The sequence below is a fragment of the Panicum virgatum genome, chromosome 8K, assembly GCF_016808335.1.
Source record: "Panicum virgatum strain AP13 chromosome 8K, P.virgatum_v5, whole genome shotgun sequence".
Taxonomy (NCBI): domain Eukaryota; kingdom Viridiplantae; phylum Streptophyta; class Magnoliopsida; order Poales; family Poaceae; genus Panicum; species Panicum virgatum.
The window spans coordinates 38427639-38446102 of record NC_053143.1 but is presented as its reverse complement, the minus strand read 5'-3'; the positions used below and the strand labels follow the sequence as shown (position 1 = coordinate 38446102).

General features: G+C 42.1%; 1 protein-coding gene across 2 annotated transcripts; it reads right to left on the bottom strand.

The window, feature by feature from the left end:
- Positions 1-4817: 4817 nt before the first annotated feature.
- Positions 4818-15126, bottom strand: LOC120644572. 2 transcript variants are annotated; one of them, XM_039921212.1, is made up of 3 exons: positions 14623-15126; positions 7544-8125; positions 4818-5655 (listed from the first exon to the last, which is right to left on the bottom strand). In XM_039921212.1, the coding sequence occupies exons 1-3, from the start codon at positions 14752-14754 to the stop codon at positions 5137-5139; spliced, it is 1233 nt and encodes a 410-aa protein (XP_039777146.1). In that variant the 5' UTR covers positions 14755-15126; the 3' UTR covers positions 4818-5136. The 2 variants fall into 2 exon arrangements, with proteins under 2 accessions (XP_039777146.1, XP_039777145.1); XM_039921211.1 differs by lacking the exon at positions 14623-15126 and adding an exon at positions 11183-11634.
- Between the last annotated feature and the right edge of the window lie 3338 nt (positions 15127-18464).

The window sequence follows — 18464 nt, the reverse complement described above, 5'->3', positions numbered from 1 at the left end:
CAAAACCTTGGAGTGTAACAAGGCCTGGCTGAACAATAGTTTTTCTCCCTTACGTTTCATTTTAAAAAGATTCCCTCTTATGATCTTATCTTTAGAAAACTGTAGTATGTAGAAATCACTTAATTAGTCTGGTGGTGGAGGCATGCATATTGGGGTTTTTATTTGTAATACGTACGAGGCGCACGTACTTGTGGTGTGTGAGAGTATACGCTATGCTTCAACTGTACTTGTAATAAAAAAGTTTCCAGTTGACGATATTGTCTGGAGACTTGTATGGGTGGTTTCTACTATTTGCATGTATGTTGCCCAAAACTTTAATTAACTTCTAGGTAAATGAAAATGAAAGAAATGGTCGCAGGAAAATGAAAAGTACGTACCAAAAGTCCTGCCATGCCGGCCATAGTAGCCTCCAAAGAAATGATCAAATCTTATAAGGTAACTTTTTAGTGAACAGCAGAAAAGCCAAATACATGGCCAAATGTTATGATAAACAAAACGCAGGCCAGTGTTAAAAAGGCAAAACTGCGACGCCTTTCTTTTGTGTGTGCCTTTTTTTCCGCGACACACGCCCCGACTCAACTGAATGAAGCATAGAAGAAGGCGTTTTTAACGTGACAGCACGTACGGCACGACACTTCTTCAAAGAAACGTGCTGTGTACATATCTTCTGTCTGACGAGGATTGGGGAAAACGTGAAAACTTCTAGTCATTGAGGCCGCTACACAAGTTCCTGAACCCTGAACCTTTGACAGAAAAGGAACTTCAGATCCAACCATCGATATGTTGCACTTGCACTGTTAACCATTAAAAGAATTAGCTTGACAGTTCACTTATATTGTAAATACGAGTCGATATATATATGCATCTGTTAAAATGGCCAACTAGAATCGCTTGTGAAAGTCTTCTAACATACTTTTCTTACAGTCAGTTACACTTGATGTTCAGACCAGAAAATAAAACTAGCCATTTTAAGCTTGAATTTGCTCTACGAGACATCAACTTATCATTACCGGAGATCGATAGTACTTTCTCGGTTCTAAATTATTATAGGTTTTTTTTGAATTTTCTAAATACATAATTATTGCTATGCACCTCTAAATAAACAATATGTCTAAATGCATATTTCTAAAACAGCCTATGACTTGAAACGGATAGAGTAGCTAATGTTATGCTTTAGGGCAGCTCCCGCGTTTGGAGAAAGCGAACCGTGGCTGAAAAAAGACGAACAGAATACACTGTGACGGTCGACCTTTGGATGTCAGAACGAAAATCGACATCCAAACACGAGTCGAACCGAGCCGATTAAAAAACTCAGTCAAACGGCAAATGCGTACAGGACAGCCAAGCGGCAGGGCAGCAGAATTGGTGGGCAGATAAATACCGGGTCCCACAAATCGATGCGCACACTAAGGCCGTGTTTTAAATTTTTGCTAGAATCTTACTAATTTAAAGTACTAAATGAAATTTATTTACAAAACTTTTTACACAGATGGGTTGTAAATCGCGAGACGAATCTAATGATGCTAATTAATTCATGGTTAATCAATAATTAGCGGATGGTTACTGTAGCATCACTGTTGCAAATCATGGATTAAGTATGCTCATTAGATTCGTCTCGCGATTTACCGTCCATCCATGCAAAAAATTTTGTAAATAGACTTCATTTAGTACTCCATGCATGTGTCGAAACCTCTTTATGCCCATAAACCTCGTAAACGCAAAAAATGTCACATCGAATGTTTCGACATATGTATGGAGTACTAAATGAAGTCTATTTACAAAAATTTTTGCATGGATGGGCAGTAAATCGCGAGACGAATCTAATGAGACTACTTAATCCATGATTTGCAACAGTGATGCTACAGTAACCATCCGCTAATTATTGATTAACCATGAATTAATTAGCATCATTAGATTCGTCTCGCGATTTACAACCCATCTGTACAAAAAGTTTTGTAAATAGACTTCATTTAGTACTTCAAATTAGCAAGATTCTATCGCAAATTTTTTTTACAAAACATCTAAACACGGCCTGAAGTTTGGTTCGTCTGGCGTGGACTCACAGTTCGGATTGAGGACTGGAGCTGCCCTTAGGACCGCACATTGCACAGATCGAGAGGGTTTCATTGCTCTTTTCTTTACATGATACAACAAGATGTCATAGATCTACAACCAGAAACTGAGAGAGAGAAAACACAGAGGGAGGGGAGTGAGACCCTCGCCGGTGGAGCTTGTGCTGCTGGCCATCGCGAGTTCCTCGGTGCAGGTCCGCTCTAGGGTGGCGACGGGTGGTGCAGTGGCGCCGCGGTGGAGGCGATGACGGTAGCGGCGGTAGGCCTTCTCGTCGCTTCTGTGACTCCCTTGATCAGCAGGGTCGCAGAGGTGGGAGTAGTGGACACGATTCTACTAGGTTTTTTTTCTCTGGTGGCCCCCTACCTCCTCTATATAGTGCCGGCGCGATAGAGGCCACAACACAGTTGGATTGGCCTCCTCTCACCAGGGAGCCGAGTCAAGGGCCCGACTCGGTCATTGGACCGAGTTGGTGAAGATCAACACTAACAACTATAGCACATCTGGAATAATGAATTTTCTCTTAAAAATTTATAGGAACTTAGTAGAAACATCTTTTTTTGGATTTAGGATCCTTTTGAAATTCACCATTCACAACGAGCTGGCCGTACTGAGCCCGCTCCTATCGATCACACTCTGATTGTAGGGCTGATTTAGACGTTAGTACTTGGCAGTTGCACTGGTCTACGCACGTGCTCGCGGAAATTTAAAAAAATGACTCCCGTTCTGTGCCAAAAAAGTATGCGCAGGCGTTTGTTATTACAGTAACTTATTAGCTACAAGGGGGACTGGGGATAGGGTCGGGTCGGCAAATTTGGTCCAGATAGTTTAAAAACCGGATCTTAAAAAGACTGAGCTCTAATTCTACACAATTTTAATATAAAAAGGTTAAGAGTTAAGTTGGATTGTGAAGTGACCACTAGGACCATGGTCCATTACCACCCCTAGAGAGGAATTGGGGATCAGAGCAAGAGTTCTAGAGGAGGACAAATTGTCTAGAGGATTAGTTTTGGTTTAGTTCATACATGCCTCCTCTCTCTTATTCTCTTATACAAGTTCACGAGCACACGCACAACTCGCGCAGGTAGCTCACACGCTCCCAGTGGTAGCCGTGACGGGCTTCACCCATTCTGGGCCTTGCAGGGCGTACATTTGGCCCTCCTGGGTCCCGTGGTGTGCCGCGGTCTATCCCTCCCATGCGTGTGTCACCCACTGAACTCTAAACCCTAAGGGCAGCCTCAACGTTGTCGTTAAACTTGCTACAAGGATAACACATAGGAAAGAGAGAAGAGGGGAGAGAAGGCGCTCTCGCTATGGCTGGCGAGTGCCGATAGCGCAAGTTCCCACGCAGAGTGGGCCCCATGGTAGTCGACGACACGAGAACGTAGAGAGTTGGGAGGGAGGAGGTGAAGGAGAGATAAGATGAGATGGAACCCACAATTTTTTAATAGATGTTAGAGATCATCTGTCGGATGGCTAGTTTATTTTGCTCACTATAGCTGATGTGGCCACCATAGAGAGCAAAGCTATCTATAGCTGTGCGGGTGCCCTAAACCCACAAAAATTTCACAATCACTTATATTTTTTTAGATTTTGACCGTATTTGCTTCAATTTCATTCATATTTTGACCATATTTGCTTCAATTTCATTCATTTACTATGAAGCACTGCACCCCCTCTATTTAGCTCTAGCTCCGCCCCTGGGTAGTTGCAGCCTGCAGGTACCTGCAACCAAAGTAGAATGGTAGACTGTACGCATACATATACGTACTGTATAAGCATAGTGGCCGCCACGCAGAGTCCAAACTCCAAACATACGGACACGTCGGACAGTCCACGTATATTCTCGCGGACGAAACGAATCCGGAGTAGTCAAAGCGGGAGAAGTTTCCAGCCAGCCGGGGCTCCATCGACCTCCCGGCTCGATCCACCTCCTGCTCTGCTCTGACCGGCTCCGGCGATTCCATCTCCATGGCTGCAGATCGATCTGCGGGGCGCACGTGAGCTCGATCCCGACTGACCGCGACGACGACGACCGGCGTCTCTCCTCTCTCGCCGGCGGGTCAGCTCCTCGGTCAGTCGGGTCAAGGCCTCGATGGGGAGGGAGGAAGAGTCCTTCCTGGCTCTTCACGTGCCCGCCTCTGACTGCCCGACTGACGGACGGACACGGATTGAACGGCGCCGCCCAGTGGCCGTGTCTGAAACTGGAGGAATCCAAAGAACCCATCCGAGTCAGACTCCGAATGCTGAACTGTTTCACAAGCCGACATGATTCAGTCGCGGGGATCTGACCAGCGTTTGGGCAGTTTCTGCGAAAACCCGTTCAGACAATTCCGCGGAAATTGAAGTGTTTCCGTCAGGATTTGATCGCATCACATACACAGCTTGACCAAGGAGTCCAGGTAACATGTGGAAGGTGTTCATAAGGTTGCCGTAATGCCCTCTTTGTGTTTCATAAACAATCTGAGTAACTGACAGGATGACAGATTTACGACATGGGCAAACATCGAATTCAACACAACCGTAAAGCAACCAGTTAAGTAAGGCCAATCTCAGTGGGAGTGTCATCATCACAGTTACTTAGACTGAAATCTTAAAAACTGTGCCAGTGGACTCTCACATTTCATGACACTCCTCTCTTATCTCTTCTCATACTATTGGTACGTGTCAGCAAATTTAATGTCCATGACACTCTTATGACATTCCCACTGAGATTGGTCTAAGACGGATCCAGAAGAGCAGCCAAGGATTCAAGGATACAACTTCTTTAATTCATCCCATTCTAAAGAGGTACCATTCCGATACGTACATACGGGTTACAGTAGCAGCACATATATACACAATAGACACGAATTATTACGACCTACATTAAGTTGTTAACTAAGCAGTTACTGGTCCCAAACGTATTAGGGGACCTTTTAGGCGTTTGTCCCTCTATATATCACACATTTCACTAACATGCAAGAGCCGATTAATAACTAATAAGACTACTAAAAGCAGGAGCATGCCAGAGGCACATAGCCCAGAGGCAGAGTGAGATCATCCGTTCACGGTTCACCACATGCTTCAAGACCGTCGCGGTTGGGGACAATTTCTGATCCAGTGATCGGGCTTGCCGCAATTGAAACAACCAGTTCTCGGAGTCGGAGATGGCTTAGGACAGTCCCTGATATAGTGACCCTTCTCTTGGCATCCATAGCAGATTGCATCTGAGCGTGGAGTCATGGGGCTGCGGGTGTTGTAAGGTGGCATTGGTGATTTTGTGGGTGTTTGCGTGGCAATCGGTTGGCGCAGCATACTTGGTGATCCCTGATGGACTTCGGCGCAGGGTGTTGCCTGAGCTGTGGGCACAATTTCTTCATTGATGACATCAAATGGCCACTCATCGTCTTCAGCATGATTGACCGTTCCATTTGCATTGTTATCTACCAATTGAGCTGGGTTGTTGTTCCCATCGGCTTCCTTCTCAGCAGGCTTGTCCTTCAAATCCTTATCCCCTCCTTTGTTGTCATCTCCAGTTTGTAGTAGGTCATTAGCAACAGCATGGGCATGGACTGGAACCTTGTGACTGCATGCACCTTGTCCCTGCAGAGCAAACAGTAATATGCAGAGCAAACAGTAAGCGATACCATACATGATGCATACAGAATGTAAGTGTAGAGGTCCAACAATGGGTTTTGATAACGAGCAAAGAATAATCATAGGTGGTTCTTATCCATCATGGCAAATTGGCAATCATCTCGTCACAAGTTAACAAATAACATAGGAGGACTGGCTTGTTTATATTTTTCATAAGAACATTTAGATCTGGTTGATTTAAAAGTGAAGAAAAATGCATGCGAAACTGATAAAATTCCTCCACGAAGAATTGGAGACAGAATTACGGTCATAGACCATCCATGCTCTATTACTGGTCAACGACAGTAATAAATTTACAATCCATGCTAGCCTTCAGTATGCCATTAAAAAAAGGAATTGGATGTACTTATTTAGAAAAAAAGGCACTAGGTCTTTAAATTTTGCATGTGGCCAAGATCAAATAATGCAACTGCAACATGATCTTGATCTTGCTTCTGAAGCTTGACGAATTGCATGTAGATTAAAATTTTGGATTATGAGCCTAACATCAAGTTACGACAAGTTTTTTCTAGAAAAGCTAAAAGTATCTACAACTGTGATTTTGAATGGTTATCTTAACAAATCTACACTTTCTAAACAATTGAACAAGGCACAAACAGATGATTTCAATAAAAGTTATCTGACAATACATCTAAGATCTATTTCGGAGAAAGATGTTGGAAATTTGTATTTTGTAAGTTGTTTTCTTGATGCTATATTGCTATCATCTATGCCCTAATACATTGTCTTATATAAAGATACACAGCTATGGTCCAAGGTGTGGAATGATTTTGTAATTGGACTGCTCTTTCTCTCTTAATATAAAGATACGCAGCTCTCCTGCATGTTCGAGAAAAAAAAATACATTGTCTTATAACTGCCCTAAACTCGCAGGCCTACTTAAGTTTTGTCAGTAGAATCTAGTTGAATAATATAAAAATGCACAAATCTTAGTATTCAGTGTTGATAAATAGAAAATGAAGTATAATATTCCAGCATTCCTAAGGAAAACATGTGCTTTCTTTTTCTGTTAAAGAAAGAAAATACATAAGATGTCTTGCAAACACTGAATGGGATGGGCACCCTATTGACTGAAGCAAGTCCTAGGCCTGAAATCCGAGTGTGTTGTGGACGCGTTTGTTGGGCGCACATACTCCAGGCGCAAGCGCCCAAAGGACGCGGGATCGGATGCAGGATCAGCAGCTGCTGCGCCGGCTGAGTAGGGGAGTTAGTTGCTTAGTTGTTGGCAGGATCAGGTTTGTTAGGATCTATATAAGTCGTGTGTGAGTCGGAGTCTGTAAGCAAGAAGATAACCCTAAAGAGATCAGAGCCTCCAAGGGAGGGCGATCTGGGTTAACTTGCCTCTATCTGTAAGCTGTCTTCGTGAGTTCCATAAATAAAGATCCTGCCGTATCAGAGTGGGTGGGGGATTTCAAAGGCTCTCTTCCATTTGGCTGCTAGCAGGCTTGGTATGCATGTTACGCAACTCGGCAACTGTAGGATTGCAGGAGCAACTTCACTGAAATATATATTGCTAGTAGGCAGCAGTACATGTTACTTCAAAGTTCAAATTGCCACAAAACAGGGAACCATGTGAACCCTTTTCTCATGATTTATTTGATTACTTTTCTTGGAACTAGTGCCCATGTTCTGAATGTCATGTGTTCTGGAGGTAGTACTATACAATCTTTTTTTTTTTTGAAAATATTAGTACTATACAATCTCAGGAGCTCAAATATCTAGTTAATAAAGGAAAACTATAACTGACTAACCATTAAATAATAATATCAAGGCACACTAAAGCATTTGAAGAGAAATAAGAAAACAGAACACTATTTACCATAGGAAACATTACCTTGGGTATAGGACATACATAGCAGTCTTCACCGTCCACTCTCAGCACTCTGCATTTACCTGCTGTACACTTGCAGGTTGGCCATGCATCTTTGGATCCAGCCCCTTGGGGGTTAACTTTAACCACAGCTGCAGAGCCTGCACCTTGAGCACTAACATGAACTGGAGTTGTAGTGCCAGCACCTTGGAAAGTGGAATTAAGTGGAGCCTGGGGATTGACATTAGTCGGAGTTGTAGCACCACTAACATGAACTGGAGTTGTAGTCCCAGGACCTTGGAAAGTGGAATTAAGTGGAGCCTGGGGGTTGACATTAGTCGGAGTTGTAGCACCACTAACATGAACTGGAGTTGTACTGCCAGGACCTTGGAAAGTGGAATTAAGTGGAGCCTGGGGTTTGACATTAGTCGGAGTTGTAGCACCGGCACCTCGGAGATTAATGGTATTAATTGGTGTTGCATGTTCAGGCACATGATTGCTTGGAATATGCACACAGGGACTGCTTGGTTCAGGATGGCTCCTAACAGCAGGTTGTGATTCAGGACTAAGAATAACTTCTTCGCATAGAGCAACATATTTGCACTTCTGAAAAGTCATGTTCAACAATAAAACACTTTGTCAACTATATACATAAAAAGTAGTGTATTATATAAACAAACATAAATATTTACGAGTCAAAATACTTTACAAGCTACTTGAAAGACAATGCATAAATGAAGAATAAAACTCAATTCTTCGAATATTAAAACAAAAGTAAATACAGTGGGATTCAAATTGGAGCATTCTAACCAATGGAATGAACTTGTACAAATTTTAATGCATAAAGAATAAGTCTGCAGCTTCAGAAAACAATAATAATGCAAACAAAAGGTAATTGTGTTCAGAAACATCGACATTAAGCTATTATATCTTGCCATCTTAGAGAACTAGGGGTTATGATTGTGTTTTCTGAAAGATGTGTGTGAGGGCATATGATGGAAAATGCGAGGAATAGCTATGTGATCAAACTTGAAGCTACAAATATGAGTTTTGTGAAACTGGCATTATGATATTGACATTTAGACACCAGAGAAGCAGATTGCAGCTAAGGTTTCAAAAGATTGATTTGTAATGAATATAACAGAAGGTTGGGGATAAAAAGAGAACTTACAAACAAGTCCTTGAGTCTAAATAGAAACAGTTGACATTATTATGGTTGTACATTCACATAAACAATAACCATATATCACGGTTGCAACATGATATTACTGCTTTATCACCTACTACATTATGTGCCTAAAAGCGCATATGGTTGGGTGATGGATACATTACCATAAATAGTTAAGGATCTAAGATTCAGACAAAAGTGCCACATGTTTATATCCAATGTGGTCCACAAAATTATCATGATGAGTGATTATTCACTGGTCAAGCATTAAAAAGGAAAAACAGGGTGGCACCTGAGGCTACAGTTATCTAATAAAGATAAAACTTGCACAGGCATCACTTCATTGGTTCTTACACATGCTAAAACTTACACACGAAGAGCTCCTCTTGTTTGTCATGTTAGGAGTGCAAAGGTGACATTTTTGTTTGATGTAGGATTGCAGGAAGAGACATGGATACATCTTTCTAAAATGCCTCTACCTAATTTGTTGTATACTAATACAATGTATTACAAGATACATGGATATTTGCTCACGTCAGTAAAATAAGATTTTGTTCTGGAGGCAAATGATTAAGATATGGTACCAATCACACAAATTTAGTAGTACCACAAAGTCATCTTGTGATTATTGTTAATAAGTGTGCAGAAGTTGAGGAAATGGAACACAAAGAGAACTAAGTTACTTCTATGCCCATTAAAAATCTCCACGCTGAGCAATGGGGACACAAAAATTGTGCATCCACAGGCGAAGGTAAGAAATTATCAACATTCTGAGAATAACAGTAGTCATAAGAGGGCACTGGCACAGGCGATGCATTAAGGAGTTTAAGGTGTATAGTAGTTTAAAATTGAGTAAAATGCACTGTGGGTACATGAACTTGTAGTGCTGTGTTAAATAGGTCCATAAACTTAGAAACCGGACATCTAGCCCCTCGAACTTGCGAACCCGTTCACCCCAGGTCCAGTCCGGTTTCGCATGGCTTGCATGGCACTGTGCGCCCGCGATTTGCTACAGTTACCGCATTTTTGTTTTTTCTTTTCTAATTTATTTCGGCTGAATCTTTGAAAAATCATAACTCTTCGATACAACATCAGATGAAGATGATTTTTATATGAAAATTATAGCCCTCGACGAGATCTACAACTTTCTAGTTTTGAGTTTTTTCATTTGATGAAGTTAAGTTGCCCAAAAAAATTATACAAAATCATGAATATGCTGCTTTATACTGTTTTGGGCTACAGTACTTTTGTATAATTTTTTTGGGCAACTTAACTTCATCAAATGAAAAAACTCAAAACTAGAAAGTTGTAGATCTCGTCGAGGGCTACAATTTTTATATAAAAATCATCTTCATCCGATGTTGTATCGAAGAGTTATGATTTTTCAAAGATTCAGCCGAAATAAATTAGAAAAGGAAAAACAAAACCGCGGTAACTGTAGCAAATCCGGGTTTACTGTAGCAAATTGCGGGCGCACAGTGCCATGCAAGCCATGCAAAACCGGACTGGACCTGGGGTGAACGGGTTCGCAAGTTCGAGGGGCTAGATGTCCGGTTTCTAAGTTTATGGACCTATTTGACACAGCACTACAAGTTCATGTACCCACAGTGCATTTTACTCTTTAAAATTAGACTAGGTTGGATAACTACGGCATCCAGTGTCACCAAATTGACCACTATACAATAGACATTAGTTGGCAAAAAAATGAGATCTAGTTTTTGAGCCAGAAGCATAACAATGTGATGTTCATACCCTCCTGCAAACTTGTAATAATAGAAGACATAATAAGAACTTCCTCCATATTGAAGTGACACACAGCTAGCTGGTGAAACAAACAGAACCATTGCTAAATTAGCTAGCTTTGGTCATAAAAAAAGGTTGCTATAGTCTGCATAAAACTATTTAACTACGATATCCAAGGTGTACAAGTCACACTTAACAAACTTGCTGATCAAGGTCATCTGATTTTTCTCCAAAGAAAACTGGTAGAAAAACTGGACCAGCGATGGATGAAGGATCAAACTGAAAATAGGATCTCTCATTGCCGGCAACCGGGGAACCTGGACCCCCAAATTTCAGCCCAACTGGCCGAAAGTGACATATGACTGCCAAATTAGGCCCAGACAAGCAGCAATTTCCCCTGGAACCACTACATTGAATGGACACACCAACCAGAACCAGCTGTTCACTCATAAAAGGACACCACCAGGATAAGCAAAACCCCTGCAAGAAACCCAGGAAACGCTCCCTGCTATCCAGGTTCCGGGAATCGGCATTCACTACCAGCCCAGATGCTAACATCCTCAAATCCGCATCTTGTATACGAACACATTTCACCACCAAGTTTCAAGAATCTAGATTTGCCCCCATCTAAACAGTACCCTCCCCACGGACTGAATTTCCCCCACCCAAAGCAGTCTCAGGAACCATCTTTCCCCCAAATGAGCAAAAACCACGGAAAAAAAACGATCTTTGGATGGTGCAGGGAGGCACACCGGCTGCGCCGAGCAGACGTACATCCACCGGCCGCTCTGCTCGTCCTGCCGCACCGCGCACTGGCCGCGCCGGCAGACGCACGGCGGGGCCCGTCGCTTGGCCTCGCTGTAGTCCCGCTCAATGTCGTCCATGGCGCTGAGGATGAACTCGTCGAGCTCCAGGTCGCCACCCGCGCCGGCGCCAGCGTCGGCGTCGGTGAAGTCCAGCTGCCGCCTCACGGGGGCGCCGCGGTGGGCCGCCGGCGCCGGAGGAGGGGGAGCGGGAGTCGGAGTCGGTGGGGACGGAGGGCGGCAGGAGCCGACGCTCTCCGGGTAACTGTCGGCGGTGGCGCTGCTCATTGCCGCGCTCGCCGTCGCCTTGCCCCTGCTTTTCCCCCCGCCGCCGATGATCACATCGCCTCTCTCTCTAGGGAAACTCCTCTCTCTCTCTAGCTTGTTGCCGTTGGAATGGACAAAAATGCTACCCCTCCGTTCATAAACGGAGGGAATAATACTAATAAAATACTAGTATAGTATGTTCCCAGGATATAGGGTTTTCAGGCTTTTATATTTTGAAACAGAGGGAATAGTACTAATAAAATACTACTCCCTCCTTCCCCGTTTATAAGGCATGGTGGAACATGACACGGTCTTCTAAACAACACTTTGACCATTTATTTATCATATATTATATCACTTTTGATTATAAACTTATAATCATTGTAAAATATATTTGATTATGAATCCAATCATATGAAATTTGCATTATAAAAATAAAAATTTAATAGTCAAATTATTGGTCAAAGATGACAAGGTTTGAATCTTGATATACGTGTATGCCTTATAAACAGGGAAGGAGGGAGTAGTATAGTATGTTCACAGGGTATAGGGTTTTCAGGCTTTTATTTTCCTGTCTTGTCACCAACGGCCATTTTTTGTGTAGACCGAAGAACAAGGAACATGATTTTTTTTTTGGGCCCGTGAGTCACGCGAACTTCGCAGTACAGAAAACTCTCGTGAAATTTTTTTTATATAAAAACGAACTCTCGTGAATTTTTTTTATAAAAAAACGAATGCATATATGGATATTTGTGAAACTTTTTCACGGATAAATATAATTTTTCGAGATGAATATAATAAATCAAGTTTCATCATAATTGGCTATAGTGATACTACATTAACCGTCTCTAATCATCCTCTAATCATGTGATCAAAGACTTTATTAACCACATTACATGCTACAGTACCATAATTGTGAATGTTGTTTTGTAATTAGATTTCATTTAATATCTCTAATTAGTGGTAAAAAAAGTGAAAAAATTTCATGAAAACTTTTTCACCCTCTAACCAAACATGACCATAGTCCTATAGAATCTCTATGGAGTTTCTGTATGAGAAGGAAATCAAAAATTTCCCTCAAGATGCTATAGGATATTGGAACGCGAGAGATTAAATAATGCATAAAATCAATTATTCTTTCCATTCTAAATTGTAGTTGTTTTGATTTTTGTAGACACGTGTATCCCGCCTTTTGTTATTCACCCAGCTATACACTATATAATATAATAATAAATGCCATAATTTGGATTTAAGGGAACAGAAATTTGTTTCTCAAATGATTTAGGAAAAATCCTCTGCGCACTCAAAGTAACGAAATTGTGTTGCAAAAGAAATGGAGAAATACTAAGCACAGCGCGCCACTCCATTTATGCAACCGCGGACTTGAAGACACGGCCGTGATTACAAGAGATTAGGGCTTGAGGGCCGCTGGTCATTGGTGGGTTTAGATGAGGGCAGTGATTCTGCCAATGGCTTAGTGGTAATTGCGCAACTATATACTACTACCTCCGTTCCACATTATAATTCGTTTGACTTTTTTTACCCTAAGTTTGGCCACTCATTTTATTCAAAAAATTTGTACAAACATTGTCAAATTTAAATCATTTTTGAAGATCTTGTATTAATAAAGCTACCCACAACAAAAGAAGTGATATTTTGCACAAATTTTAGAATAAGACGAGTGGTCAAACTTGGGGTAAAAAAAAAATCAAACGACCTATAATTTGAAACGGAAGGAATAGTAGTAAAACAACACCAATCAAATTACCTTTAACATTTATCATCTGCTTATACTGTTTTTTTAGATTGCTGCTTATACTGTTTGGTGCAACACCTTTGAGCTTTAAGTTTGGAAAGGAATCAAAGAGTTGACACAAAAAGACCCATCTTTTATGAAAAGAAACAATGGTACCGGGCCACACGGTCCATCCAAATTCCAAACTTCACCGCAGAAAACAACAGCACGCCTCTTCTCATAATGGGCTCTCAATTATACAAGTTCATGCCAAGTCCGAAAGCCCAGCTACGCCTGGAACGGGCCTAAGTTGAACTCGATCTAAAATGCCCAAGACTCCAAGAGTGTACACCACCAAGAGAAAGAGTTGGGATATGGGATTTGGTTTTGTTGTTTAATCATCATCAGGAGATGATCAGTGTCAACGTACTCCCTGAGTCCCTGGCATATTGGAACGCCGTTCCCAGATCATGTGCGCTTCCTATACGTACAAAACATTTGCAGCTTGTATTGATAAAGAAATGACGTGCTTGTAATAAGGAAAATGGTCACATAATTATTCGACTGATCTTCATGGGGGGCACACTCTCGCTGGGATCTTGATCGTCCTTGCTGTACAGTAGTAGTGGGAGGAGTCAGGGAAAATGCTTTACCAAGCAGGGTGGGGATTTAGCAAACTGAAAATAGGATCTCTTTGCTGGCAACTGGGGAACCTGCAACCCCAATTTCAGCCCAACTGCCCGAAAGTGACATATGACTGCCAAATTTGGCCCAGACAAGCCGCAATTTCCCCTGGAACCACTACATGTCGACTACATTTCATCCAACAGACCAACCACAACCAGCTGCTCACTGATAAAAAGGACATCACTGGCTAAGCAAAAACCCCTGCAAGAGCTCTTCAACCCAGGAAACGCTCCCCGAATTCCTGGATTCTGCATCCATCCCCCAGCCCAGATGCTAACATTCTCAAATCCGCATCTTCTATCCAAACACCTTTCACCACCAAGTTTCAAGAATCTAGATCCCCCCATCTAAACAGTACCCTCCCCACGGACTGAGGCTGTGTTTGGATCGCGCTAGGATTCTAACATGCAAGTTTTACAAAAAAAAAAATCTCGCATGCACGGAGTACTTATCGTGCGGTCAAAGACCTCATTATAGATTCTTTAAGGTTCCTAGTGCAAGGTTCTGAAATTGATTTTGCAAACCGCCTTTATTTAATACCCATAATTAGCGGTTAAAGTGGCTAGTATGAACTTCCTAACGTGAACCAAACAGGGCGTGAATTTCCCCCACCCAAAGCAGTCTCAGGAACCATCCTTCCCCCAACTGAGCAAAAATCAAGGGGGAAAAAACGATCTTTGGATGGTGCAGGGAGGCTCACCGGCTGCGCCGAGCAGACGTACATCCACCGGCCGCTCTGCTCGTCCTGCCGCACCGCGCACTGGCCGCGCCGGCAGACGCACAGCGGGGCCCGTCGCTTGGCCTCGCTGTAGCCCCGCTCAATGTCTTCCATGGCGCTGAGGACGAACTCGTCGAGCTCCAGGTCGCCACCCGCGCCGGCGCCAGCGTCGGCGTTGGTGAAGTCCAGCTGCCGCCTCACGGGGGCGCCGCGGTGGGCCGCCGGCGCCGGAGGGGGGGGGGGGGGGAGTCGGAGTCGAGCTTGTTGCCGTTGGAATGGACAAAAATGCTACTAATAAAATACTAGTATCATGCAAATAAGTGATAAGTCCCAGCTCCCGAACTCTTTGCTTAGCTTTCAAAATGCAGTACTCGATCTTGCTTTCATGCTAGTGACAGGCTGATCAGCCGTAGTGGAAGACCGACCTAGGTATAGGCTGTCTTGCTGTCCTCTTTAGTTGGTTGTCATGCAGGGACGGTCTTTTTACAGATTATTATGCACGATTGAAAAAGGTTGGCCGCGGTGATTTAAAGCTGGTAGGATCTAAGAAGCCACGTCCTCAGCTCCTTTGTGCTTTTCCGAAGGCACTTGGTGCGAAAATATTCCGCTCTAATAAAGACTCAAAGAAAGAGCTGGGACAGCCGAGTTCCTAGCAAACACAGACGAGATGCTTTGCAGTACAGCGAGTCAGAAAGTGCAGCGAAGCGATTTCCTTCCCTGCTAAGTCATGGGATGGGGAGCCTCTCATCGGCTGCTCGTCTGACTAATCATATGCCTTCGTGGACGAATTTTTTTTGGATGGAACTCTAGAGCAGGAAATTTTTCTCTTTATAGATTGCAGGATCGATGCACATAATTTTCTCCCTATGGAAGTGGGACTCTTCGTTCGTCTATATTGGGTTCCAAATGCTAAAACACTTCAGTACTATGTTATTTTTCTTTTCCTCTATCCTTAAACTTTTATGCAGGTGCACTTACCCCTAAACGCACTCGCTATCGCTACAAGCGACTAGAAAGACTGGATCGACGGATTCTCATACATACTCCCTCCATTCTCGCTTAAAAGACCTATTTCACCTAATCACAATGATCCAGGAGACTGGTCCTACTTATCATCCAATTAATTAAATTATCATGCACTATTTGTTAGTAGCAACGATTTTTCATGAATATTCCTCAGTCCATGTCAAACCCGAATGACAACTCAAACAGACGATCAAAAGAGAAAATTTCAATTTAAATAATACATCAATCAAAAGAAAATGTAGGTAGTTTTGATGAAGTGGCACTAGTGCCTCAATGTCAAGCATGATGCCACTTATGACTGCAATAAATTTAGGGTACCACTTTTCAAAAAATAAATTTAGGGTACCTGAGTCATTTAACTTCCAAACTAATTTGTAGGAAAATATTAAAATTGGATTCTTCGTAGATCAAACATGATATCCTACAAATTTTAAGATTCAGCATGGCCCATGATCCTGAAGCATGGATATATGACCATAGATACAGTGGAGTTTATATTAGGTAAGGCATATGTCGCATGTCCCGTTATGGCCATCTACCCAGTACCGGAACAATTCACGGCCCAATCACGGGCAGCAAAAAAAAAAAAGCACAACAGAGGGGGGATATCAGTAGCAGAAGCAGCATGCAGGCCGCCAGGGGCGCTGCTGGGGGTTGTCCCCAGCAGACCTGTTACCCAATACAAAATTTATGTTATTGGGTCTAAACTGGCCCAATAACACCCCCCAGCAGACTTGTTACCCAATACAAAATTTATGTTATTGGGTCTAAACTGGCCCAACAAACATGTTTATAGTGAAATTTGTTCTAGAATAAATTTATTTTGTTTCAGAATAATTTTTTAATTGTTCTAGCAATACAAAACAATTGTTTGGAAACAAAAAAAATTTGTTCCAGAACAAAAAGTAGTTATTGGACCTTGTGCGATAGTTTGACTGCCAGTAACCCGAACGACTTCTAACATTTGCCGCCGCCAGTGGCCAACCAAGGGATTAAATTAAGCCTGGGCAAAATCTAAGATATCCATCCCTTTCTGAGGCCATGGCAACCATTTTGAGTAGCTTGGCTCTAGCAGATTCAGCATGCCTCTTGCAGTCATCACACCGGAGCCTGGGCCGTGCCAAGGCTCGCCGGGCCCTGGGTCCACCCATGCAGGCTGCTTGCCAGTTGTTGAACCAATAATTAAATTTCATGATAAAAAAGGAGAGAATTAAACAGAAATTGTTTACTAGTATATATAGTTGTTCTTACTTAATCCATGATCTATGAGTTGAACTGACCATGCAGCAAATGTCCCTGAGATGATCAATATATATTTATTAGCTGCAAATTATTCGTCCTTTGAAACTTCCTCTAAATGCACAACACGAGAATGCCATCTACATGTAGAATACTAAGAGAAGTTGCATGTATGTTTTGATCAAATATTACACTTAGCTTCTTCTGCTTTCCCTCTGTTTCATTTGAGCTGTTAGGTTAGTTTCCTCGTGTGCTATCCTGTATTGAATTAGTTATCACCCATCTCCTGCGGAGCAAAAAAAGAAAAAAGAAAAAGAAAGAAGAATTGTTTGTGTGTGTCTATCTACAATACATATACATCTATATCTTCTTTAATTATGTCTTCACAAGGCAAAGGTAGCGTTCTAACTGGTGCAATCCATTGAAACAGATTGTACCCGTCAAAAGAAGGAACAAATAGTTGGGTAGAGAAGAAGAAACAAATTTATTTCAGGCGTGAAACCTAACTCCACGCACTACTACGAAAACAATTTTTAGGGGCGGGTGTGATACCAGTCCCTAGTTCTCGCAGCTACAAATGTTGTTTTTAGATGCAGGTAATGCGCTCGCCCATAAAAACCCATTTTCAGAGACGGGTTACCCCCTAACCCGCCCCTGAAAATCGATTTGTAGGGGGGGGGGCTGACCCACCCTGTCATATCCTTCCCGCCAAAAAGTTATACCATTTTCATGCCAAATTTTTAAAATGAGGTTCTCAATTAACCCATTTTAGATCCAACACTCAAATAACAATGTATATAACCATGTATATGCAATTAAAATATATAACTACTTTTGTACATCAATACTTTAGTTCTTAAGTTCGTACATCAATCAATACTTGTTCGTACAAGCTATTCAAATCCATAAGAAAAGGGTAAAGGTACATCTATGCATATTACAAATTTCATGCTACTCCGGCCCGCTTCTGTAGATATGGAAGATAGTTAAGATCTCCAATCGTCCAGCCTAGAACTTCATCAAAATAAGCTAGGGCACGGATGAGTGCACTCTCCTCCACTTCCCAATGGTACTCATATTCAAAACTATAAATATCAAACAATGCAGTGTTAAGCTGATTTTCTATATAGAAGGTGAGTTTTGCTTGGAACTTCAAACCTCTGATGAAGAATGGCTCTCCACCCATGTAGGTTAAATCCAACTTTTTCCAAGACTTGATCCAGAATAGCTCGAAAGCTCGCTACCGCAATGGTAGTAGTACCATAGATGAGATCCTAAAAGTTGATAATAACATTGTGAAAGTTGAAAGATGTAACATAACTGAAGTTACTAATATAAAAAGAATATCTCATACTATGTTTTGTTGATTAAGTTGACAAAGCCTCTCAGTAGTCAGAATAATATTGCTTTCTCCCACCTCGAGCTACTTAATTAAAAAAGTAGTCAGAATAATATTGCTTTCTCCCACCTCGAGCTACTTAGTTAAAAAATATGAAAAGTTACGCACAAAGTACCCATGATCCTGAAGCTGTTGTAGGCAAGCCTCCATGGCTAGCCTC